Consider the following 23845-nt stretch of genomic DNA (forward strand, 5'->3'; position numbering starts at 1 on the left):
AGTCCCTGAGGGGCCCCGATGGGGTGCACCCTCAAGTGCGGAGGGAGCTGTCAGGTGGCCTTGCGAGGCCACTGCAAAAGGGAGATGCGCCTGAGGACGGGAAGAAAGCAGGCAGCGCGTGGGCGGAGGAGCCGCCGGTGTCGTGGCTGGCCAAGCGGCTGAGCAGGCGGGCCCTGCTCCAGGTGGTGACCAGCGGCAGCAAGCGTGGTTGGAGGCCAGGAAGCAGCGGTGAAGGCCAAGGCGAGGGGCATTGCCAGCAGGCGGAGGGAGGTGGTCCTTCCCCTGTGCCCTGTCCTGCTCTGGGCTGCCCAGGGCAAGAGAGACATGGCCAGACTGGAGAGAACCCCCCCCGCACTGCCCCTCCCACTGCCCCCCCCACTGTCCGTTGGCCTCGGAATGTTGGTCCGCTGGAGCCAACAGCCAGCAGAGAGAGCAGGACGGAGCTGTGCTGGCACGCAGCAGCGCTGCGAGGAGGCAGGCTCTGCCCGAGCAGCACTGCCCCACCACCGGCAGCGGCAGCCCGCTTCCCATCCTCGCTGTCAGCACCTGCGCCGCCTCCTTGGTGCACAGCGAGGGTCCTCCTGTCCCGGGCAGGATGGGCCAGGCCAACTGCTGCTGCGGCTCCAGGTGGGCTCCCCCCGCGGCTCGGGGACCCGCGGGCACGCCTGCGCCCCGCAGCAGCGCCCTTGCTCATGCCCGCCGCTCTCGGCTCTGCAGGGAGGCTCTGAGCGAGGCCGAGGCGGTGCTGAGCGCAGACGTGCGGCTGAGCCGGGGCCGCAAGAGGAGCGAGAGGCGCCTTCTCCTCCTCCCAGAGGAACTGGTCATCGCCAAGTTGCAGTAAGAGCCTCAGAGCCCAGCTGCCTTTCCCCCATGGCTGGCCCTGGGAGCAGGGCAGGGCCAGCCTGGCCCCAGCCCCACCCCCCGCCCCCTTGGTGCTGGAGGCACCCATGTCCGTCCCAAGGGCAGGTGGGCGAGAGGGCTGTGCCCGCGGGGACCCCAAGGAGGCCACCTCCAGCTCCCTGCCTGCCTCTCCTCTCTGCAGAGATGACCCCAGCCTGCGCCCACAGCTCCGCCTGGCCCTGGACCAGCTGTGGGTGCTGAGCAGCGGGAAGGAGGCGGCGGGGGAGGAAGAAGCAGCCAAGGAGGAGGAGGAAGGCAGCGAGGAGGACAGCGCCTCCCTCCTCTTGGTGTGGCCCACGGGCTCCTGCCTGGCCACTTTCGGGTGAGTCGCGGTGCCACGTGGCAGGGCCGGGAGGCCTCGTGCCCTGGGCAGGAGAGGTCGCCGAGCATGGCCGTGGCGTGGTGGGAACGGCCGGTGGCCTCCGTGCAGAGCCTGGGCAGGGAGCGGTCAGCGCGGCGTCAGGGAGGGATGGGGGCATTTGCAGGTCCTGCATGCCCCGGTCCCCTTGTGGTGGCCAGAAGGGAAGGGCGAAAGGCGCTGGTGTGGCAGGAGGGAGGGAGGCAGGGCTTGGGCAGCCCCTGCGTCCTGCCCCGGGGGGCTTGGTCCTGCCCCCGTGTCCTTCCCCACGGGGCAGGGCTGTGCAGGCGCCCGCCTCTGCGCAGGGGCTGGGGGGCAGCGGGGCCTGATGCTGTTGCTCCTCTCTTTGTGCAGGTCCCGGGCGCTGAAGGAGCTGTGGGTGGGCGCCCTGCTGGGGTAAGGCGGGGGGATGCTGCAGGCAGTGCGGGATGGGGGAACAGAGGTCCCCAGCTGGGGAGAGGTGCCCCCACGGCTGCGGGCAGCTCTCGGGCAGAGCTGCCTGCCAAGAGAGAAGAGGCGGCTTGGGGCTCCCGCAGCTCTCTTCCTGTCCCTTCCCGCTGCACAGGACGCCCGAAGGAGACAAGAGAGCCCGCCTGACGCGTCTCCCGTCGCTTCAACTCGTCGAGAAGGAGCTGAGCCGCCGCCATGCCGTGAGTGTCTCTGTGCTGCGGGCTCTGTCCCCCGAGCAGCGCTCCTCCAGCCGGGCAGCAGAGGCAGGGCTGCTCACCTTCTTGCACTCCTCCTCTCTTGCCCAGTGGAGGCCATTCAACGCCAGGAGCCTGGAGAGGCTGATGGAGCGCCAGGCAAAGGTGAGAATGGGTGCCTTTCCCTGGCCTGTGGCTGTGCCGGGGTGCCAGGGATGTGCGGTGAGTGGGGTGAGCTTGTGCGGGAGGGAGGGAGGGAGGGAGGGTTTGGCGGTGCCGCACGGGGAGCGAAGAGGGTTGGGGAGGCGCCAGGAATGTGCAGCTGCAGCGCAGCCTGGTTCTTGCAGGATGCTCGCAAGCCAGGGCCTCTGCCGGCCCCGTCAAGCACCGAAGGGGGACTTTGCCGCTCCCCAGGTGAGTTTTGGAAAGAAAGGCGGGGAGGGCCTTCTTTTCTCCTGCAACGGGCACGTCTGCGGAAGTGAGGATGCTGCTGCTGTTGCTGCTGCTGCCCTTCGCCCAGAGGAAGTTGGTGCCAGTCCCGCTGGAGCAGGAGAGAGCCGAGCCGTCGGCACCGTTTGACAGTGCTGAGCGCTCAAGGTGCTGCCTGCCTCAGCTGCGTCCCCAGAGGCGGGTCGATGGCTCCTCGCTCCTCGGCCAGAGGCGGGAGGAGCTGTGCTCACTTGTCCCTTGAGTGTCACCATGCAGGTTGGGCAGCCCGAGGGAGGACGTCAGCTGGAGCAGCAAGGACACGCGCTGGGCAGCAGCCGCTGGACGTGGTTGTGCGGGGCCACGGAGCTCTGGTGTTGCCCGCAGCTTGGCGGAGGGCAGGGCGAGGTCTGGGCCGGGCTGTCCCGGTGGCCCGCCGGCTCTCCGGAGCCTCCGAGCCGGAGCCACCGCTGCAGCTGCTGGCTCCCTGCCCGTCCTGCCGCAGCGCTCAGCACCGCTCTGCAGGCAGGGCAGGGCAGGGCAGGGCAGGGCAGGGCAGGGCAGGGCAGGGCAGGGCAGGCTGTGGGAGCGCTGGCCTGGAGGTCTTTCTTGACAGGCTCTTGCTGTGTTTTCCTTTGGAGCAGGAGGGAGCAGGAGGAGGAGGAGGAGGGGGCTGCCCTGGCCCTTTGGTCTGCGCCAGAGCCCGTCCGCTGCCCAGGCGCCGGGGCAGGCGGGCTCCGGCTGCAGCAGGCTGCTCTTTGGGCAGCCCCTGGCAGCTGTCTGCGGGGAGGATGGCACGCTGCCCCGGCCCATCCAGGTAAGGCAGCGTGGCCAGGGGGTCCGCAGCCCTCCCTCCCTCCCTCCCTGCAGATGCTGCGTGGAGGCGGGGGGTGTCCCCAGGAGCTGTGGGGACGGGGGATTGGGCTCTTCCCCCCAGCAAGGAGCCAGCGCTGGGGCAGCGCTCTGGCCAGCACTGTTGCAAGGCAGCTCCTCAGGCAAGCAAGGTCCTCGTGCCTCTCTTGCAGGAGCTGCTGGCTGTCCTGCAGCGGGAAGGGCCGTCAACGGAGGGCATCTTCCGCAGAGCTGCCGGCGCGACAGCGCTTCGGGAGCTGCGGGAGGCCCTGGAGCGTGGTGCAGAGGTGGAGCTGGGAAGCCAGCCTGCGCTGCTGCTGGCCGTCGTCTTGAAGGTGAGCGCTTCTGACCTGCAGCTGGAGGGGCTCCTGCCTGGCCTGCAGTGCTCAAGGGCTCAGCTGGAGCCCTGGCGTTGCAGGACTTTCTCCGAAGCATCCCCGGCAAGCTCCTGGTGAGCGAGCTCTACGAGGACTGGATGGCAGCGCTGCAGAAGAGCAGCAAGGAGGAGAAGATCTCCGAGCTGCAAGCGTAAGTGTGGGCAGCAGCCTGCCTGTTGAGCAGGAGCCCCGGCCGCTGGCTGAGAGCAGCTGGAAGCTGCGCAACGCAGCCGCTGGCTCCCACCTGCCTTGGGCAAGGCGGGGGGGCGGCTGTGGGCAACAGGGGCTTTCTGAACGGTGGGTTCCTGTTGCCTCAGGGTGGCCGAGAAGTTGCCCGCAGCCAACCTCCTCCTCCTGAAGCGCCTGCTGCGCCTCCTCCGCACATCGGCCACAACGCAGCCACCAGCAGGATGAGCTGCAGCAACCTGGCCATCTGCATTGGGCCCAACCTGCTGAGCCCACCCGAGGAGGACCTGCTCCCGCTGGAGGCCCTGCTGGAGGTGACCGAGAAGGTACGCTGCATCGAGGAGGCGGCTGCAGCCTTGCCGGCCCCTGGGAGCCTGGCTGCGCAGAGCTCTCTGCAGCCTCCTCCCTTGAGCAAATGCTGGTGGGGTGGCTGCGTGGAAGAGCAGCCCCGCAGCCAGAGCCTGCTGCGCAGAGGCAAGGGTTGAGGAGTGGGAGCGGCTGCTTGGTGCGTTTTGAGGCAGGTGGCTTGAGAGCAAGGGTTTGCTGTGTGCAGGTGAAGGTGCTGGTGGAGTTCCTGATGGAGAACTGCAGGGAGCTCTTTGGGGAGGAGAGCGCCGAGCCTCGGTGTGCAGCAGGCGAGGAGTGGCCAGCCCCCGTGCCGAGATGCAGAGGTAAGAGGAGGGAGTGAGCGTTGTCAGAGGCTGGGGCTTGGCCCGCCAGAAAGCTGGGCATCGTTTCTGGCGGGGCTGGGCAGGGAGTGTTGTCCTCTGAGGCGCGCTTGTGCCGCGGGCTCTCTTTGGCCACTGCCTCTGGCGGCATGAAGGGCTGGCTCTGCAAGATGAGCTGAAGGCTGGAGGCAGGGCATGGGAGGTGTGAAAAGAGAAGCGGTGTGGGGCTCGGGTGGGTTTTGCTTGAGCTGCGTTTGACTTTGCGGAAGTCCCTTTGCTGCACGTGCTTTTCTCTCTAGACGTGCGTTTGGAAGAGCAAGGCGTCCCTGCAGGCACAGCAGCCGCCGAGCAGGAGGCAGAAGGCTTGCCACACGCAGGCCCATCTCCGCTCGGTGTCCTCAGCGAAGCTGGGGGAGAGAGGGTGGTGGCGTGTGAAACGGGAGAGGTATGTCAGGTCCGCAAAGCCTGGGAGAGTGTGTCTGGTATAGGAGGGGAGTTTGTGCTGAGGCCAAGGGGCTGCTGTGCCTGTGCTGGCAGTGGAGGTGGCGGGCGTGGGTTCGTTTCTCCAGCCGCCGGCAGGATACGAGGAAGGAAACCTGGCAACGTTGTTTCTCCCCTGCGCTCGGGCTGTGCTTCATCAAAGGCAACACCCCCCCAATCCGATCCTCCCGAAAGAGAGAGAGGAGGAGGCGGCAGCTTGCGAGGGCTTTTGCTGAGGTCCTGCTTGGTCAGAGCTTCCTGCAGGCTGTTTTGGGGGGGCGGGGGGCCTGTGCGAAACGGGGCTGATGCCAACCAGCCAAAGGGATCTCCTCTGGAGAGCCAAGGCAGCGATTTGGCAAAGAGTCGCTTACTACTGCAGGCGTCTCCTGCCAGCTGCCAACTCCACCGTTTCTTTTGGAGGCCCCTCCAGCTTTGCCTCCAAGCAGCCCCGAGAGCGCGGCAGACTCCCTGGGGTGCCCACAAGAGCCGGCGAGCCTGTCAGAGGAAAGAAGGTAAAAGGAGCTGGCTGTGGTTAAGCTCAGAAGTGACGGCAGTGGCTCGTGGCTTTCCCTACCTAAGAGCGGTGTGGGCTGGCAAGGTTTGCAGGCTGTGCCCAGGACAAGGCAAAGAGAAGAAAGCGAAAGAGCAAACAGGCGTGGGGAGAGGAGAGTGCAAGGCGCGCGGCAAAGAAGAGGAGGAAGAGAGAAGCGGTTTTGGCGGATGGAGCAGTGCAAAGACGCAGGAAGGCGCAGCAGGTCAGGAAGGCCAGGTGCGTCCCAGGCTCTGCTGCCCGTCTTCCCCAAGTCTCAGCACCGCTTGAAGTCAGTGCGAGTCGCTGGCAAGGGATGGTGCTACGCAGGGTTTGGAAAGAAGTTGGTGGCTGGGGGCCCCCCCTCGAGCCCTGCTGCGCGGCACAGGGGCAGCGTGCATCTCTGCGCACGCACAGGTCTCCAAGGGCATCACCCGTGGGGAGAAGGCGCCAGAGGCATCGCGTAGTCAGGGCCAGCAAGAGCTCTCTCTTGTGGGCCACAACAGGTCCTCGTAAACGGTGTTGCCCAAAGAGAGGGGAACCAAATCCTGCCTCTTCCTGCCTTTCTGGTTTTAGCAGAGGTTTGTGACTCTGTCGTTGCAGGCGCTGATTCCTTGTGGCCGGGCGAAGCGTTGGGAGTGCTGGGCCCCGCAGCTGACGTCCAGAATAAAATGCTGTTTTCTGTCTTGGGACTGCGTGTGCCATGGGCTCTTGTGGCGTGGGGAGCTGTTGTTTTGTGGGGAATGGTGGGGGAGGAGTTTGGGCTGGTGCCTTGTAGCAGCGTCCTTTGCAGCGGGCCTGAGGGCTGAGTTGAGGTGCTTTAGGGGTGCGAGCAGAGGCGAGAGTGCCAGGGGAGGGTGGAGGTTGGAAGGGAGCTGTGGAGGTCATCTGGTGCAAGACGTGCTCAAGCAGGCTCAGCGAGAGCAGGTTGCCCAGGAGCACGTCCTGGTGAGTTTGGGGTATGTCCTGGGAGCAGCGCCGTGAGGTGAGGGCGAGGCGAGGGCAAGGCGTCGGCAGGGCAGGGTGGCCAGGAAGGGCTAAAGGTCCTTGTGCAGCCACCGTCCCCTGCAGCTTGCTGTCCCCTGCAGCCCTCCTCCTTGCCCCCTGCTTCTCGGGCCCTTTCCTCAGACCCCCCTAACTCACGGCAACGGCAGAGATTGACTCCCACGCTGGGCGGTAGAAATGTGTCAGCTCCCCCAAAAAGCTTTGGAAGCGGCTCCGAGAGCAGCCGGACTGCTGAGGCTTTTGTGCATGCCGGTGTGATAGAGGGGACGCCCGCACCGTGACGGAGGAGGAAGGAGGAGCACTCTCACCGTCAGCTCAGGAAGCATTTTGCTCATATGTGCACAAGTTACGAGTTACAAATTACCACTTATGGATTCGAGAAGTTCTGAGTTCAAAAGCAGATGAATTAAGTGGTGAATGAGTGACTTCCTCTGTTAGACTATTCTGTAGAAAGGGGATTGAGCCCTTGTTTTCTGTATTTGTTTGTTTTTCTCATGAGTTCATAAAATATAGTTGAATTTATAGAGTATGTTGTCCTGTAAATGTGAGAAATTGAAACAGACCATGAGACTGCTCAGTCCGGCAGAGGCTAACTCAGTGGCAAAGCGGGGCAAGTGTCTCTCGAGCCTGTACTGCAGGCGGAGAGGAGGGAGCAGAGGAGAACAAACCCATCCTCTCCTACTCAGGACAGTCCAGGTCCCAAGTGCAATGAAGGCACGGTGACACTGCAGGGACAGCAGCAAATCGTGCCACAAGCCGTGGAGCCAGCAAAGCCTGGTTTCCTCTGGTTTTGTTTCTAAAGGGTAGTCTGGGAGCTGTCTCATGTTGGCCTTTGCTGGTGTAAACACGGGATGCCGCTGTGGCCTTTCCCTCACTAAGGGCGCTGGTGGAGTCTGCCTCCTCAGCTTTGTTGTCTGTTTTCCCAAAACTTTTGGGGACTTGAGAATTTTTGAGCCTTCCTGTCAGGTGTGATCACTGTGGGCCAGTGGAGTCACAAAGAACACGTCCTTGCATGCACACACCCATGCGTGCACGCACGGACATGTCTGTCTTGGCATTGCAATATAGGGGGTACTTTATCCTATGGAACTGTGCAATCGGTCAACATTTTAATGTTGTAGATCTGTGGTTTTGAGCTTTTTTTCTCTGTAACAGAGTTCTGAAAGTGGAGAAAGGGTGGTACAGCAAGGATGTTCAAAATGTTGATTCGGTAGCCACTATTGTTTAATCTTACGACAAAATGCTTGCCAAGGGGAGACACAAAATTGGACTTCCAACTCTGTAGCTGCATCTTCTTTGAGCCATGAGAGACCCACTACGAAGTGAGACTCATTCAAGTTATTCCTTTGATGAATACCTTGAGTGAGAAGACTTTTTTATGCTTGCAGCCATGCCGCCTTGGGTCATGGTCCGGTCATCTCTCATTACCCAGAGAGGGAGAGGTTGAATGGGAAGTTTGGTGTGAAATTCTGAAGTAGTGGCTTTCAAGCTTGCTTCATTTGTGAACTCTGAAAATACTTTGGGGCGGCTGTTCAGCCTTCTTGATGGTAAACTGAAACCTAGTGAGAAGAGGTTGGTTTTTTTAGCTTTAATGGATCCCTTAAAGGTAGGCCATGGATGCCACAGGTCTGCTGGCCAAAAGTGGAAAACAATTGCTCTAAAGAACACCGCTGGTATTTCAGGAGTGCTTCTCACGGCTCAGGAGAGAGCATCTTTCCTCCTGAGGACTAGAAGACAGCCGCTCCAAGGGTCTATAGAGTTTCACGGCACGATGTCACCACGACTCGATTGAAGATCTTCAGTGTTTTTCATAAAGGGTTTTGCCCTTTAAGGTAAGGCAGGACCAAGCACAGGACAAGGCAGTGAAAACAGTTGTGATGCCCAGTTCCCAATGGCCACTAGAACTCACCAGTCAGTCCCATTTTTCGGGAATTCTTTTTCTCCCTCTTAAAACTCTCTTGAACTTCACTGGACTATGGCAGCACTTGAGGCTGGTCTAGGTCCTGCCAATGCGCCTGGGGCATGGCGGTCCTAGCACTTGCAGCCTTCAGACATTGCCAGGCCCTGGAGAGCTGGGGGGAAGGCCAGAGCAAAGAAGAGCTGCCCTCAGTGCAAGAGGATCTGGCAGGATCAGGTGGCTGCGGAGGAGCTTAGAGAACACTTAAGCAAAGTGGAGATGCCCAAGTCCCTGAGGGGCCCCGATGGGGTGCACCCTCAAGTGCGGAGGGAGCTGTCAGGTGGCCTTGCGAGGCCACTGCAAAAGGGAGATGCGCCTGAGGACTGGAAGAAAGCAGGCACCGCGTGGGCTGAGGAGCCGCCGGTGTAGTGGCTGGCCGAGTGGCTGAGCAGCCGGGCCCTGCTCAAGGTGGTGACCAGTGGCAGCAAGCGTGGTTGGAGGCCAGGAAGCAGCGGTGAAGGCCAAGGCGAGGGGCATTGCCAGCAGGCGGAGGGAGGTGGTCCTTCCCCTGTGCCGTGTCCTGCTCTGGGCTGCCCAGGGCAAGACAGACACGGCCAGACTGGAGAGAACCCCCCCACCAGTGCCCCTCCCACTGCCCCCCCCACTGTCCGTTGGCCTCGGAATGTTGGTCCGCTGGAGCCAACAGCCAGCAGAGACAGCAGCACGGAGCTGTGCTGGCACGCAGCAGCGCTGCGAGGAGGCAGGCTCTGCCCGAGCAGCACTGCCCCACCACCGGCAGCGGCACCCCGCTTCCCATCCTCGCTGTCACCACCTGCGCCGCCTCCTTGGTGCACGGCGAGGGTCCTCCTGTCCCGGGCAGGATGGGCCAGGCCAGCTGCTGCTGCGGCTCCAGGTGGGCTCCCCCCGCGCCTCGGGGACCCGCGGGCACGCCTGCGCCCCGCAGCAGCGCCCTTGCTCATGCCCGCCGCTCTCGGCTCTGCAGGGAGGCTCTCACCGAGGCCGAGGCGGTGCTGAGCGCAGACGTGCGGCTGACCCGGGGCCGCAAGAGGAGCGAGAGGCGCCTTCTCCTCCTCCCAGAGGAACTGGTGGTCGCCAAGTTGCAGTAAGAGCCTCAGAGCCCAGCTGCCTTTCCCCCATCGCTGGCCCTGGCAGCAGGGCAGGGACCCCCTGGCCCCAGCCCCAGGCCCCGCCACCTGCCTGCTGGCTGCAGCCCTGTCCGTCCCAAGGGCAGGTGGGCGAGAGGGCTGTGCCCGCGGGGACCCCAAGGAGGCCACCTCCAGCTCCCGCCTGCCTCTCCTCTCGGCAGAGATGACCCCAGCCTGCGCCCACAGCTCCGCCTGGCCCTGGACCAGCTGTGGGTGCTGAGCAGCGGGAAGGAGGCGGCGCGGGAGGAAGAAGAGGAGGAGGAAGGAGGCAGCGCCGAGGACGGTTCCTCCCTCCTCTTCAGCTGGCCCACGGGCTCCTGCATTGCCACTTTTGGGTGAGTCGCGGTGCCACGTGCCACGGCCGGGCAGGAGGGCTTCCCAACCGTGCCCACGCCGTGCTGGGAATGGCCTCTGCCCTCCGAGCAGAGCCTGGGCAGGGAGCGGGCAGCACGGCGGCAGGGAGGGATGGGGGCATTTGCACGTCGTGCCCCCCTGCTCCCCTTCTGGTCCCAGAAGGGGAGGGCAAAAGCAGCTGCTGTGGCAGGAGAGAGGGAGCCCGGGCTTGGGAGGCACCTCTGTGCTGCCCCGCGGGGCTTGGTCCTGCCCCTGTGTCCTTGGCCACGGGGCAGGGCTGTGCAGGCGCCCGCCTCTGCCAGGGGCTGGGGGGCAGCGGGGCCTGACGCTGCTTCTCCTCTCTTTCTGCAGCTCCCGGGCGCTGAAGGAGCTGTGGGTGGGCGCACTGCTGGGGTAAGGCGGGGGGATGCTCCAGGCGGTGCGGGATGGGGGAACGCAGCTCCCTGGCTGGGGAGAGGTGCCCCCACGGCTGCGGGCAGCTCTCGGGCAGAGCTGCCTGCCAAGAGAGAAGAGGCGGCTTGGGGCTCCCCAGCTCTCTCCCTGTCCCTTCCCGCTGCACAGCCCACCACAAGGAGCCAAGAGAGCCCGAGTGACCCGCCTGCCGTCGCTCAAACTCCTCGAGAAGGAGCTGAGCCGCCGCCATGCCGTGAGTGTCTCTCTGCTCCGGGCTCTGTCCCCGAGCACCGCTCCTCCAGCCGGGCAGCAGAGGCATGGCTGCTCACCTTCTTGCACTCCTCCTCTCTTGCCCAGTGGAGGCCATTCAACGCCAGGAGCCTGGAGAGGCTGATGGAGCGCCAGGCAAAGGTGAGAATGGGTGCCTTTCCCTCGCCTCGGGCTGTGCCGGGGTGCCAGGGATGTGCGGTGAGTGGGGTGAGCTTGCGCGGGAGGGAGGGAGGGTTTGGCGGTGCCGCCGGGGAGCGAAGAGGGTTGGGGAGGCGCCGGGAATGTCGGCACGTCCTGGCTGGCGGTGCTGGGAGGAAAGCTGCTGCAGAGGGCAGAGAGGCCGGGAGGGCAGTGGGTGCCAGCTCTGCCACGCTCAGGCTGCTGGGGCGGGTGGCCGCTCGCTGGTGGCCTTGCTGCTGCGGGGCTGCTCTCTAAGCGCAGCCTGGTTCTTGCAGGATGCTCCCAAGCCAGGGCCTCTGCCGGCCCCATCAAGCACCGAAGGGGGACTTTGCCGCTCGCCAGGTGAGTTTTGGAAAGAAAGGCGGGGAGGGCCTTCTTTTCTCCTGCAACGGGCACGTCTGCGGAACTGAGGATGCTGCTGCTGTTGCTGCTGCTGCCCTTCGCCCAGAGGAAGTTGGTGCCAGTCCCGCTGGAGCAGGAGCGAGCTGAGCCGTCGGCACCGTTTGACAGTGCTGAGCGCTCAAGGTGCTGCCTGCCTCAGCTGCGTCCCCAGAGCCGGGGAGATGGCTCCTCGCTCCTCGGCCAGAGGCGGGAGGAGCTGTGCTCACTTGTCCCTTGAGTGTCACCATGCAGGTTGGGCACCCCGAGGGAGGACGTCACCTGGACCAGCAAGGACACGCGCTGGGCAGCAGCCGCTGGACGTGGTTGTGCGGGGACACGGAGCCTCTGCTGTTGCCCGCAGCTTGGCGGAGGGCAGGGCGAGGGCTGGGCCGGGCTGTCCCGGTGGCCCGCCGGCTCTCCGGAGCCTCCGAGCCGGAGGCGCTGAGCCGGAGCCACCGCTGCAGCTGCTGGCTCCCTGCCCGTCCTGCCGCAGCGCTCAGCACCGCGCTGCAGGCAGGGCAGGGCAGGGCAGGGCAGGGCAGGGCAGGGCAGGGCAGGGCAGGCTGTGGGAGCGCTGGCCTGGAGGTCTTTCTTGACAGGCTCTTGCTCTGTTTTCCTTTGCAGCAGGAGGGAGCAGGAGGAGGAGGAGGAGGGGGCTGCCCTGGCCCTTTGGTCGTCGCCAGAGCCCGGCCGCTGCCCAGGCGCCGCGGCAGGCGGGCTCCGGCTGCAGCAGGCTGCTCTTTGGGCAGCCCCTGGCAGCTGTCTGCGGGGAGGATGGCACGCTGCCCCGGCCCATCCAGGTAAGGCAGCGTGGCCAGGGGGTCCGCAGCCCTCCCTCCCTCCCTCCCTCCCTCCCTCCAGATGCTGCGTAGAGGCGGGGGGTGTCCCCAGGAGCTGTGGGGACGGGGGATTGGGCTCTTCCCCCCCAGCAAGGAGCCAGCGCTGGGGCAGTGCTCTGGCCAGCACTCTTGCAAGGCAGCTCCTCAGGCAAGCAAGTGTCCTCGTGCCTCTCTTGCAGGAGCTGCTGGCTGTCCTGCAGCAGGAAGGGCCGTCAACGGAGGGCATCTTCCGCAGAGCTGCCAGCGCGACAGCGCTTCGGGAGCTGCGGGAGGCCCTGGAGCGTGGTGCAGAGGTGGAGCTGGGAAGCCAGCCTGCGCTGCTGCTGGCCGTCGTCTTGAAGGTGAGCGCTTCTGACCTGCAGCTGGAGGGGCTCCTGCCTGGCCTGCAGTGCTCAAGGGCTCAGCTGGAGCCCTCGGCGTTGCAGGACTTTCTCCGAAGCATCCCCGGCAAGCTCCTGGGGAGCGACCTCTACGAGGACTGGATGGCAGCGCTGCAGAAGAGCACCAAGGAGGAGAAGATCTCCGAGCTGAAAGCGTAAGTGTGGGCAGCAAGCAGCCTGCCTGTTGAGCAGGAGCCCCGGCCGCTGGCTGAGAGCAGCCGGCAAGCTGCGCAACGCAGCCGCTGGCTCCCACCTGCCTTGGGCAAGGCGGGGGGGCGGCTGTGGGCAACAGGGGCTTTCTGAACGTTGGGTTCCTGTTGCCTCAGGGTGGCCGAGAAGTTGCCCGCAGCCAACCTCCTCCTCCTGAAGCGCCTGCTGCGCCTCCTCCAGCACATCGGCCACAACGCAGCCACCAGCAGGATGAGCTGCAGCAACCTGGCCATCTGCATTGGGCCCAACCTGCTGAGCCCACCCGAGGAGGACCTGCTCCCGCTGGAGGCCCTGCTGGAGGTGACCGAGAAGGTACGCTGCATCGAGGAGGCGGCTGCAGCCTTGCCGGCCCCTGGGAGCCTGGCTGCGCAGAGCTCTCTGGCCGCCTCCTGCCTTGAGCAAATGGTGGTGGGGTGGCTGCCTGCAAGAACAGCCCCGCAGCCAGAGCCTGCTGCGCAGAGGCAAGGGTTGGGAGTGGGAGCGGCTGCCTGGTGCGTTGTCAGGCAGGTGGCTTGAGAGCAAGGGTTTGCTGTGTGCAGGTGAAGGCGCTGGTGGAGTTCCTGATGGAGAACTGCAGGGAGCTCTTTGGGGAGGAGAGCGCCGAGCCTTGGTGTGCAGCGGGCGAGGAGTGGCCAGCCCCCGTGCCGAGATGCAGAGGTAAGAGGAGGGAGGGAGCGTTGTCAGAGGCTGGGGCTTGGCCCGCCAGAAAGCTGGGCATCCTTTCTGGCGGGGCTGGGCAGGGAGTGTTGTCCTCTGAGGCCGCTTGTGCCGCGGGCTCTCTTTGGCCACTGCCTCTGGCGGCATGAAGGGCTGGCTCTGCAAGATGAGCTGAAGGCTGGAGGCAGGGCATGGGAGGTGTGAAAAGAGAAGCGGTGTGGGGCTCGGGTGGGTTTTGCTTGAGCTGCGTTTGACTTGGCGGAAGTCCCTTTGCTGCACGTGCTTTTGCTTTCTAGACGTGCGTTTGGAAGAGCAAGGCGTCCCTGCAGGCACAGCAGCCGCCGAGCAGGAGGCAGAAGGCTTGCCACAGGCAGGCCCATCTCCGCTCGGTGTCCTCAAAGAAGCTGGGGGAGAGAGGGTGGTGGCGTGTGAAACGGGAGAGGTATGCCAGGTCCCAAAGCCTGGGAGAGTGTGTCTGGTATAGGAGGGGAGTTTGTGCTGAGGCCAAGGGGCTGCCGTGCCTCTGGCTGGCAGTGGAGCTGGCGGGCGCTGGGTTCTTTCTCCAGCCCCGCGGATGATACATGGAAGGAAAAGTGGCAACGTTGTTTCTCCCCTGCACTCGGGCTGTGCTTCATCAAAGGCAACACCCCCCCAATGCCTCCCGAAAGAGAGAGAGGAGGAGGCGGCAGCTTGCGAGGGCTTTTGCCGAGGTCCTGCTTGGTCAGAGCTTCCTGCAGGCTCTTTTGGGGGGGCGGGGGGACTGTGCGAAACGGGGCTCATGCCAACCAGCCAAAGGGATCTCCTCGGGAGAGCCAAGGCAGCGATTTGGCAAAGAGTCGCTTACTACTGCAGGCGTCTCCTGCCAGCTGCCAACTCCACCATTTCTTTTGGAGGCCCCTCCAGCTTTGCCTCCAAGCAGCCCCGAGAGCGCGGCAGACTCCCTGGGGTGCCCACAAGAGCCGGCGAGCCTGTCAGAGGAAAGAAGGTAAAAGGAGCTGGCTTTGGTTAAGCTCAGAAGTGACGGCAGTGGCTCGTGGCTTTCCCTACCTAAGAGCGGTGTGGGCTGGCAAGGTTTGCAGGCTGTGCCCAGGACAAGGCAAAGAGAAGAAAGCGAAAGAGCAAACAGGCGTGGGGAGAGGAGAGTGCAAGGCGCGCGGCAAAGAAGAGGAGGAAGAGAGAAGCGGTTTTGGCGGATGGAGCAGTGCAAAGACGCAGGAAGGCGCAGCAGGTCAGGAAGGCCAGGTGCGTCCAGGCTCTGCTGCCCGTCTTCCCCAAGTCTCAGCACGGCTTGAAGTCAGTGCGAGTCGCTGGCAAGGGATGGTGCTACGCAGGGTTTGGAAAGAAGTTGGTGGCTGGGGGCCCCCCCTCGAGCCCTGCTGCGCGGCACAGGGGCAGCGTGCATCTCTGCGCACGCACAGGTCTCCACGGGCATCACCCGTGGGGAGAAGGCGCCAGAGGCATCGCGTAGTCAGGGCCAGCAAGAGCTCTCTCTTGTGGGCCACGAACAGGTCCTCGTAAACGGTGTTGCCCAAGAAGAGGGGAACCAAATCCTGCCTCTTCCTGCCTTTCTGGTTTTAGCAGAGGTTTGTGACTCTGTCGTTGCAGGCGCTGATTCCTTGTGGCCGGGCGAAGCGTTGGGAGTGCTGGGCCCCGCAGCTGATGTCCAGAATAAAATGCTGTTTTCTGTCTTGGGACTGCGTCTGCCATGGGCTCTTGTGGCGTGGGGAGCTGTTGTTTTGTGGGGAATGGTGGGGGAGGAGTTTGGGCTGGTGCCTTGTAGCAGCGTCCTTTGCAGCGGGCCTGAGGGCTGAGTTGAGGTGCTTTAGGGGTGCAAGCAGAGGCGAGAGTGCCAGGGGAGGGTGGAGGTTGGAAGGGAGCTGTGGAGGTCATCTGGTGCAAGACGTGCTCAAGCAGGCTCAGCGAGAGCAGGTTGCCCAGGAGCACGTCCTGGTGAGTTTGGGGTATGTCCTGGGAGCAGCGCCGGAGTGAGGTGAGGGCGAGGGCAAGGCGTCGGCAGGGCAGGGTGGCCAGGAAGGGCTAAAGGTCCTTGTGCAGCCACCGTCCCCTGCAGCTTGCTGTCCCCTGCAGCCCTCCTCCTTGCCCCCTGCTTCTCGGGCCCTTTCCTCAGACCCCCCTAACTCACGGCAACGGCAGAGATTGACTCCCACGCTGGGCGGTAGAAATGTGTCAGCTCCCCCAAAAAGCTTTGGAAGCGGCTCCGAGAGCAGCCGGACTGCTGAGGCTTTTGTGCATGCCGGTGTGATAGAGGGGACGCCCGCACCGTGACGGAGGAGGAAGGAGGAGCACTCTCACCGTCAGCTCAGGAAGCATTTTGCTCATATGTGCACAAGTTACGAGTTACAAATTACCAGTTATGGATTCGAGAAGTTCTGAGTTCAAAAGCAGATGAATTAAGTGGTGAATGAGTGACTTCCTCTGTTAGACTATTCTGTAGAAAGGGGATTGAGCCCTTGTTTTCTGTATTTGTTTGTTTTTCTCATGAGTTCATAAAATATAGTTGAATTTATAGAGTATGTTGTCCTGTAAATGTGAGAAATTGAAACAGACCATGAGACTGCTCAGTCCGGAAGAGGCTAACTCAGTGGCAAAGCGGGGCAAGTGTCTCTCGAGCCTGTACTGCAGGCGGAGAGGAGGGAGCAGAGGAGAACAAACCCATCGTCTCCTACTCAGGACAGTCCAGGTCCAAGTGCAATGAAGGCACGGTGAGACTGCAGGGACAGCAGCAAATCGTGCCACAAGCCGTGGAGCCAGCAAAGCCTGGTTTCCTCTGGTTTTGTTTCTAAAGGGTAGTCTGGGAGCTGTCTCATGTTGGCCTTTGCTGGTGTAAACACGGGATGCCGCTGTGGCCTTTCCCTCACTAAGGGCGCTGGTGGAGTCTGCCTCCTCAGCTTTGTTGTCTGTTTTCCCAAAACTTTTGGGGACTTGAGAATTTTTGAGCCTTCCTGTCAGGTGTGATCACTGTGGGCCAGTGGAGTCACAAAGAACACGTCCTTGCATGCACACACCCATGCGTGCACGCACGGACATGTCTGTCTTGGCATTGCAATATAGGGGGTACTTTATCCTATGGAACTGTGCAATCGGTCAACATTTTAATGTTGTAGATCTGTGGTTTTGAGCTTTTTTTCTCTGTAACAGAGTTCTGAAAGTGGAGAAAGGGTGGTACAGCAAGGATGTTCAAAATGTTGATTCGGTAGCCACTATTGTTTAATCTTACGACAAAATGCTTGCCAAGGGGAGACACAAAATTGGACTTGCAACTCTGTAGCTGCATCTTCTTTGAGCCATGAGAGACCCACTACGAAGTGAGACTCATTCCAGTTATTCCTTGATGAATACCTTGAGTGAGAAGACTTTTTTATGCTTGCAGCCATGCCGCCTTGGGTCATGGTCCGGTCATCTCTCATTACCCAGAGAGGGAGAGGTTGAATGGGAAGTTTGGTGTGAAATTCTGAAGTAGTGGTTTTCAAGCTTGCTTCATTTGTGAACTCTGAAAATCCTTTGGGGCGGCTGTTCAGCCTTCTTGATGGTAAACTGAAACCTAGTGAGAAGAGGTTGGTTTTTTTAGCTTTAATGGATCCTTAAAGGTAGGCCATGGATGCCACAGGTCTGCTGGCCAAAAGTGGAAAACAATTGCTCTCAAGAACACCCTGGTATTTCAGGAGTGCTTCTCACGGCTCAGGAGAGAGCATCTTTCCTCCTGAGGACTAGAAGACAGCCGCTCCAAGGGTCTATAGAGTTTCACGGCACGATGTCACCACGACTCAATTGAAGATCTTCAGTGTTTTTCATAAAGGGTTTTGCCTTTAAGGTAAGGCAGGACCAAGCACAGGACAAGGCAGTGAAAACAGTTGTGATGCCCAGTTCCCAATGGCCACTAGAACTCACCAGTCAGTCCCATTTTTGGGAATTCTTTTTCTCCCTCTTAAAACTCTCTTGAACTTCACTGGACTATGGCAGCACTTGAGGCTGGTCTAGGTCTGCCAATGCGCCTGGGGCATGCGGGTCCTAGCACTTGCAGCCTTCAGACATTGCCAGGCCCTGGAGAGCTGGGGGAAGGCCAGAGCAAAGAAGAGCTGCCCTCAGTGCAAGAGGATCTGGCAGGATCAGGTGGCTGCGGAGGAGCTTAGAGAACACTTAAGCCAAGTGGAGATGCCCAAGTCCCTGAGGGGCCCCGATGGGGTGCACCCTCAAGTGCGGAGGGAGCTGTCAGGTGGCCTTGCGAGGCCACTGCAAAAGGGAGATGCGCCTGAGGACTGGAAGAAAGCAGGCAGCGCGTGGGCTGAGGAGCCGCCGGTGTCGTGGCTGGCCGAGTGGCTGAGCAGCCGGGCCCTGCTCAGGTGGTGACCAGTGGCAGCAAGCGTGGTTGGAGGCCAGGAAGCAGCGGTGAAGGCCAAGGCGAGGGGCATTGCCAGCAGGCGGAGGGAGGTGGTCCTTCCCCTGTGCCGTGTCCTGCTCTGGGCTGCCCAGGGCAAGACAGACATGGCCAGACTGGAGAGAACCCCCCCGCAGTGCCCCTCCCACTGCCCCCCCCACTGTCCGTTGGCCTCGGAATGTTGGTCCGCTGGAGCCAACAGCCAGCAGAGAGAGCAGGACGGAGCTGTGCTGGCACGCAGCAGCGCTGCGAGGAGGCAGGCTCTGCCCGAGCAGCACTGCCCCACCACCGGCAGCGGCAGCCCGCTTCCCATCCTCGCTGTCACACCTGCGCCGCCTCCTTGGTGCACAGCGAGGGTCCTCCTGTCCCGGGCAGGATGGGCCAGGCCAGCTGCTGCTGCGGCTCCAGGTGGGCTCCCCCCGCGGCTCGGGGACCCGCGGGCACGCCTGCGCCCCGCAGCAGCGCCCTTGCTCATGCCCGCCGCTCTCGGCTCTGCAGGGAGGCTCTCAGCGAGGCCGAGGCGGTGCTGAGCGCAGACGTGCGGCTGAGCCGGGGCCGCAAGAGGAGCGAGAGGCGCCTTCTCCTCCTCCCAGAGGAACTGGTCATCGCCAAGTTGCAGTAAGAGCCTCAGAGCCCAGCTGCCTTTCCCCCATCGCTGGCCCTGGCAGCAGGGCAGGGCCACCTGGCCCCAGCCCCAGCCCCCGCCACCTGGCTGCTGGTGCAGCCCTGTCCGTCCCAAGGGCAGGTGGGCGAGAGGGCTGTGCCCGCGGGGACCCCAAGGAGGCCACCTCCAGCTCCCGCCTGCCTCTCCTCTCTGCAGAGATGACCCCAGCCTGCGCCCACAGCTCCGCCTGGCCCTGGACCAGCTGTGGGTGCTGAGCAGCGGGAAGGAGGCGGCGGGGAGGAAGAAGCAGGAGGAGGAAGGAGGCAGCGAGGAGGACGGTTCCTCCCTCCTCTTCAGCTGGCCCACGGGCTCCTGCATTGCCACTTTGGGTGAGTCGCGGTGCCACGTGCCACCGGCCCTGGGCAGGAGAGGTCCCAAGCACGGCCGTGGCGTGGTGGGAACGGCCGTGCCTCCGAGCAGAGCCTGGGCAGGGAGCGGCAGCGCGGCGCAGGGAGGGATGGGGGCATTTGCACGTCGTGCACCCCCGCTCCCCTTGTGGTGCCAGAAGGGAGGGCAAAGGCAGCTGCTGTGGCAGGAGAGAGGGAGGCAGGGCTTGGGAGCCCCTCTGTGCTGCCCCGGGGGCTTGGTCCTGCCCCTGTGTCCTTCCCACGGGGCAGGGCTGTGCAGGCGCCCGCCTCTGCGCAGGGGCTGGGGGGCAGCGGGGCCTGATGCTGCTTCTCCTCTCTTTCTGCAGCTCCCGGGCGCTGAAGGAGCTGTGGGTGGGCGCCCTGCTGGGGTAAGGCGGGGGGATGCTGCAGGCGGTGCGGGATGGGGGAACGCAGCTCCCCAGCTGGGGAGAGGTGCCCCCACGGCTGCGGGCAGCTCTCGGGCAGAGCTGCCTGCCAAGAGAGAAGAGGCGGCTTGGGGCTCCCGCAGCTCTCTTCCTGTCCCTTCCCGCTGCACAGGACCCCGAAGGAGACAAGAGAGCCCGAGTGACGCGTCTCCCGTCGCTCAAACTCGTCGAGAAGGAGCTGAGCCGCCGCCATGCCGTGAGTGTCTCTGTGCTGCGGGCTCTGTCCCCGAGCAGCGCTCCTCCAGCCGGGCAGCAGAGGCAGGGCTGCTCACCTTCTTGCACTCCTCCTCTCTTGCCCAGTGGAGGCCATTCAACGCCAGGAGCCTGGAGAGGCTGATGGAGCGCCAGGCAAAGGTGAGAATGGGTGCCTTTCCCTGGCCTGTGGCTGTGCCGGGGTGCCAGGGATGTGCGGTGAGTGGGGTGAGCTTGTGCGGGAGGGAGGGAGGGAGGGTTTGGCGGTGCCGCACGGGGAGCGAAGAGGGTTGGGGAGGCGCGGAATGTGGCGTCTGGCGGGGTGGGGGAGCGCTGCGGGGGGGGGGGGGGGGGGGCCGCCGGGGGGGGGGGGGGGCGCGGTGTGCAGCTGCTCAGCGCAGCCTGGTTCTTGCAGGATGCTCGCAAGCCAGGGCCTCTGCCGGCCCCGTCAAGCACCGAAGGGGGACTTTGCCGCTCCCCAGGTGAGTTTTGGAAAGAAAGGCGGGGAGGGCCTTCTTTTCTCCTGCAACGGGCACGTCTGCGGAAGTGAGGATGCTGCTGCTGTTGCTGCTGCTGCCCTTCGCCCAGAGGAAGTTGGTGCCAATCCCGCTGGAGCAGGAGAGAGCCGAGCCGTCGGCACCGTTTGACAGTGCTGAGCGCTCAAGGTGCTGCCTGCCTCAGCTGCGTCCCCAGAGGCGGGTCGATGGGTCCTCGCTCCTCGGCCAGAGGCGGGAGGAGCTGTGCTCACTTGTCCCTTGAGTGTCACCATGCAGGTTGGGCAGCCCGAGGGAGGACGTCAGCTGGAGCAGCAAGGACACGCGCTGGGCAGCAGCCGCTGGACGTGGTTGTGCGGGGCCACGGAGGCTCTGGTGTTGCCCGCAGCTTGGCGGAGGGCAGGGCGAGGTCTGGGCCGGGCTGTCCCGGTGGCCCGCCGGCTCTCCGGAGCCTCCGAGCCGGAGCCACCGCTGCAGCTGCTGGCTCCCTGCCCGTCCTGCCGCAGCGCTCAGCACCGCTCTGCAGGCAGGGCAGGGCAGGGCAGGGCAGGGCAGGGCAGGGCAGGGCAGGCTGTGGGAGCGCTGGCCTGGAGGTCTTTCTTGACAGGCTCTTGCTGTGTTTTCCTTTGCAGCAGGAGGGAGCAGGAGGAGGAGGAGGAGGGGGCTGCCCTGGCCCTTTGGTCGTGCGCCAGAGCCCGTCCGCTGCCCAGGCGCCGGGCAGGCGGGCTCCGGCTGCAGCAGGCTGCTCTTTGGGCAGCCCCTGGCAGCTGTCTGCGGGGAGGATGGCACGCTGCCCCGGCCCATCCAGGTAAGGCAGCGTGGCCAGGGGGTCCGCAGCCCGCCCGCCCTCCCTCCCTCCTCCCTCCCTGCAGATGCTGCGTCGAGGCGGGGGGTGTCCCCAGGAGCTGTGGGGACGGGGGATTGGGCTCTTCCCCCCCAGCAAGGAGCCAGCGCTGGGGCAGCGCTCTGGCCAGCACTGTTGCAAGGCAGCTCCTCAGGCAAGCAAGGGTCCTCGTGCCTCTCTTGCAGGAGCTGCTGGCTGTCCTGCAGCGGGAAGGGCCGTCAACGGAGGGCATCTTCCGCAGAGCTGCCGGCGCGACAGCGCTTCGGGAGCTGCGGGAGGCCCTGGAGCGTGGTGCAGAGGTGGAGCTGGGAAGCCAGCCTGCGCTGCTGCTGGCCGTCGTCTTGAAGGTGAGCGCTTCTGACCTGCAGCTGGAGGGGCTCCTGCCTGGCCTGCAGTGCTCAAGGGCTCAGCTGGAGCCCTGGGCGTTGCAGGACTTTCTCCGAAGCATCCCCGGCAAGCTCCTGGTGAGCGAGCTCTACGAGGACTGGATGGCAGCGCTGCAGAAGAGCAGCAAGGAGGAGAAGATCTCCGAGCTGCAAGCGTAAGTGTGGGCAGCAGCCTGCCTGTTGAGCAGGAGCCCCGGCCGCTGGCTGAGAGCAGCTGGCAAGCTGCGCAACGCAGCCGCTGGCTCCCACCTGCCTTGGGCAAGGCGGGGGGGCGGCTGTGGGCAACAGGGGCTTTCTGAACGGTGGGCTCCTGTTGCCTCAGGGTGGCCGAGAAGTTGCCCGCAGCCAACCTCCTCCTCCTGAAGCGCCTGCTGCGCCTCCTCCGGCACATCGGCCACAACGCAGCCACCAGCAGGATGAGCTGCAGCAACCTGGCCATCTGCATCGGGCCCAACCTGCTGAGCCCACCCGAGGAGGACCTGCTCCCGCTGGAGGCCCTGCTGGAGGTGACCGAGAAGGTACGCTGCATCGAGGAGGCGGCTGCAGCCTTGCCGGCCCCTGGGAGCCTGGCTGCGCAGAGCTCTCTGCAGGCCTCCTCCCTTGAGCAAATGCTGGTGGGGTGGCTGCGTGGAAGAGCAGCCCCGCAGCCAGAGCCTGCTGCGCAGAGGCAAGGGTGAGGAGTGGGAGCGGCTGCTTGGTGCGTTTTGAGGCAGGTGGCTTGAGAGCAAGGGTTTGCTGTGTGCAGGTGAAGGTGCTGGTGGAGTTCCTGATGGAGAACTGCAGGGAGCTCTTTGGGGAGGAGAGCGCCGAGCCTCGGTGTGCAGCAGGCGAGGAGTGGCCAGCCCCCGTGCCGAGATGCAGAGGTAAGAGGAGGGAGTGAGCGTTGTCAGAGGCTGGGGCTTGGCCCGCCAGAAAGCTGGGCATCGTTTCTGGCGGGGCTGGGCAGGGAGTGTTGTCCTCTGAGGCGCGCTTGTGCCGCGGGCTCTCTTTGGCCACTGCCTCTGGCGGCATGAAGGGCTGGCTCTGCAAGATGAGCTGAAGGCTGGAGGCAGGGCATGGGAGGTGTGAAAAGAGAAGCGGTGTGGGGCTCGGGTGGGTTTTGCTTGAGCTGCGTTTGACTTTGCGGAAGTCCCTTTGCTGCACGTGCTTTTTCTCTCTAGACGTGCGTTTGGAAGAGCAAGGCGTCCCTGCAGGCACAGCAGCCGCCGAGCAGGAGGCAGAAGGCTTGCCACACGCAGGCCCATCTCCGCTGGGTGTCCTCAGCGAAGCGGGGGGAGAGCGGGTGGTGGCGTGTGAAACGGGAGAGGTATGTCAGGTCCGCAAAGCGTGGGAGAGTGTGTCTGGGGTAGGAGGGGAGTTTGTGCTGAGGCCAAGGGGCTGCTGTGGCTGTGCGGGGCAGGGGAGGTGGTGGGGGTGTGGGTCGTTCCTCCAGCCGCCGGCAGGATCCGGAGGCAGGAAACCTGGCAACGTTGTTTCTCCCCTGCGCTCGGGCTGTGCTTCCTCAAAGGCAACACCCCCCCGATCCCGATCCCTCCCGAAAGAGCGAGAGGAGGAGGCGGCAGCTTGCGAGGGCTTTTGCTGAGGTCCTGCTTGGTCAGAGGTTCCTGCAGGCTGTTTTGGGGGGGCGGGGGCCTGTGCGAAACGGGGCTGATGCCAACCAGCCAAAGGGATCTCCTCTGGAGAGCCAAGGCAGCGATTTGGCAAAGAGTCGCTTACTACTGCAGGTGGTCTCCTGCCAGCTGCCAACTCCACCGTTTCTTTTGGAGGCCCCTCCAGCTTTGCCTCCAAGCAGCCCCGAGAGCGCGGCAGACTCCCTGGGGTGCCCACAAGAGCCGGCGAGCCTGTCAGAGGAAAGAAGGTAAAAGGAGCTGGCTGTGGTTAAGCTCAGAAGTGAGGGCAGTGGCTCGTGGCTTTCCCTAGCTAAGAGCGGTGTGGGCTGGCAAGGTTTGCAGGCTGTGCCCAGGACAAGGCAAAGAGAAGAAAGCGGAAGAGCAAACAGGCGTGGGGAGAGGAGAGTGCAAGGCGCGCGGCAAAGAAGAGGAGGAAGAGAGAAGCGGTTTTGGCGGATGGAGCAGTGCAAAGACGCAGGAAGGCGCAGCAGGTCAGGAAGGCCAGGTGCGTCGCAGGCTCTGCTGCCCGTCTTCCCCAAGTCTCAGCACGGCTTGAAGTCAGTGCGAGTCGCTGGCAAGGGATGGTGCTACGCAGGGTTTGGAAAGAAGTTGGTGGCTGGGGGCCCCCCTCGAGCCCTGCTGCGCGGCACAGGGGCAGCGTGCATCTCTGCGCACGCACGGGTCTCCAAGGACATCACCCGTGGGGAGAAGGCGCCAGAGGCATCGCGTAGTCAGGGCCAGCAAGAGCTCTCTCTTGTGGGCCACAAAGAGGTCCTCGTAAACGGTGTTGCCCCCAGAAAGGGGAACCAAATCCTGCCTCTTCCTGCCTTTCTGGTTTTAGCAGAGGTTTGTGACTCTGTCGTTGCAGGCGCTGATTCCTTGTCGCCGGGCGAAGCGTTGGGAGTGCTGGGCCCCGCCGCTGACGTCCAGAATAAAATGATGTTTTCTGTCTTGGGACTGCGTGTGCCATGGGCTCTTGTGGCGTGGGGAGCTGTTGTTGTGTGGGGAATGGTGGGGGAGGAGTTTGGGCTGGTGGCTTGTTGCAGCGTCCTTTGCAGCGGGCGTGAGGGCTGAGTTGAGGTGCTTTAGGGGTGCGAGCAGAGGCGAGAGTCCCAGGGGAGGGTGGAGGTTGGAAGGGAGCTGTGGAGGTCACCTGGTGCAAGAGGTGCTCAAGCAGGCTCAGCGAGAGCAGGTTGCCCAGGCCCACGTCCTGGTGAGTTTGGGGTATGTCCTGGGAGCAGCGCCGGGAGGTGAGGGCGAGGGCGAGGGCGAGGGTGAGGGCGAGGGCAAGGCGTCGGCAGGGCACGGTGGCCA

General features: G+C 63.8%; 2 protein-coding genes and 1 long non-coding RNA gene across 3 annotated transcripts; all 3 read left to right on the plus strand.

Moving 5' to 3' along the window:
• Positions 1 to 432: 432 nt before the first annotated feature.
• Positions 433 to 2527, plus strand: LOC127015152 (uncharacterized). Its single transcript, XM_050894922.1, has 7 exons — positions 433 to 627; positions 718 to 837; positions 1043 to 1222; positions 1613 to 1654; positions 1824 to 1908; positions 2014 to 2067; positions 2250 to 2527. Exons 1-7 carry the CDS (start codon positions 596 to 598, stop codon positions 2382 to 2384), a joined length of 648 nt encoding a protein of 215 aa, XP_050750879.1. The 5' UTR covers positions 433 to 595; the 3' UTR covers positions 2385 to 2527.
• Positions 2387 to 23481, plus strand: LOC127014021 (T-cell activation Rho GTPase-activating protein-like). The gene is made up of 10 exons (XM_050893036.1): positions 2387 to 2499; positions 3031 to 3145; positions 3354 to 3515; positions 3599 to 3708; positions 12612 to 12807; positions 21667 to 21784; positions 22082 to 22227; positions 22646 to 22779; positions 22866 to 23022; positions 23400 to 23481. Exons 1-10 carry the CDS (start codon positions 2387 to 2389, stop codon positions 23469 to 23471), a joined length of 1323 nt encoding a protein of 440 aa, XP_050748993.1. The 3' UTR covers positions 23472 to 23481.
• LOC127015158 (uncharacterized) lies at positions 19167 to 19662 on the plus strand. Its single transcript, XR_007766288.1, has 3 exons — positions 19167 to 19201; positions 19306 to 19359; positions 19613 to 19662. It is a non-coding gene; the product is annotated as an uncharacterized LOC127015158 (long non-coding RNA).
• Positions 23482 to 23845: the final 364 nt, after the last annotated feature.

The sequence above is a fragment of the Gymnogyps californianus genome, chromosome 3, assembly GCF_018139145.2.
Source record: "Gymnogyps californianus isolate 813 chromosome 3, ASM1813914v2, whole genome shotgun sequence".
NCBI lineage: Eukaryota > Metazoa > Chordata > Aves > Accipitriformes > Cathartidae > Gymnogyps > Gymnogyps californianus.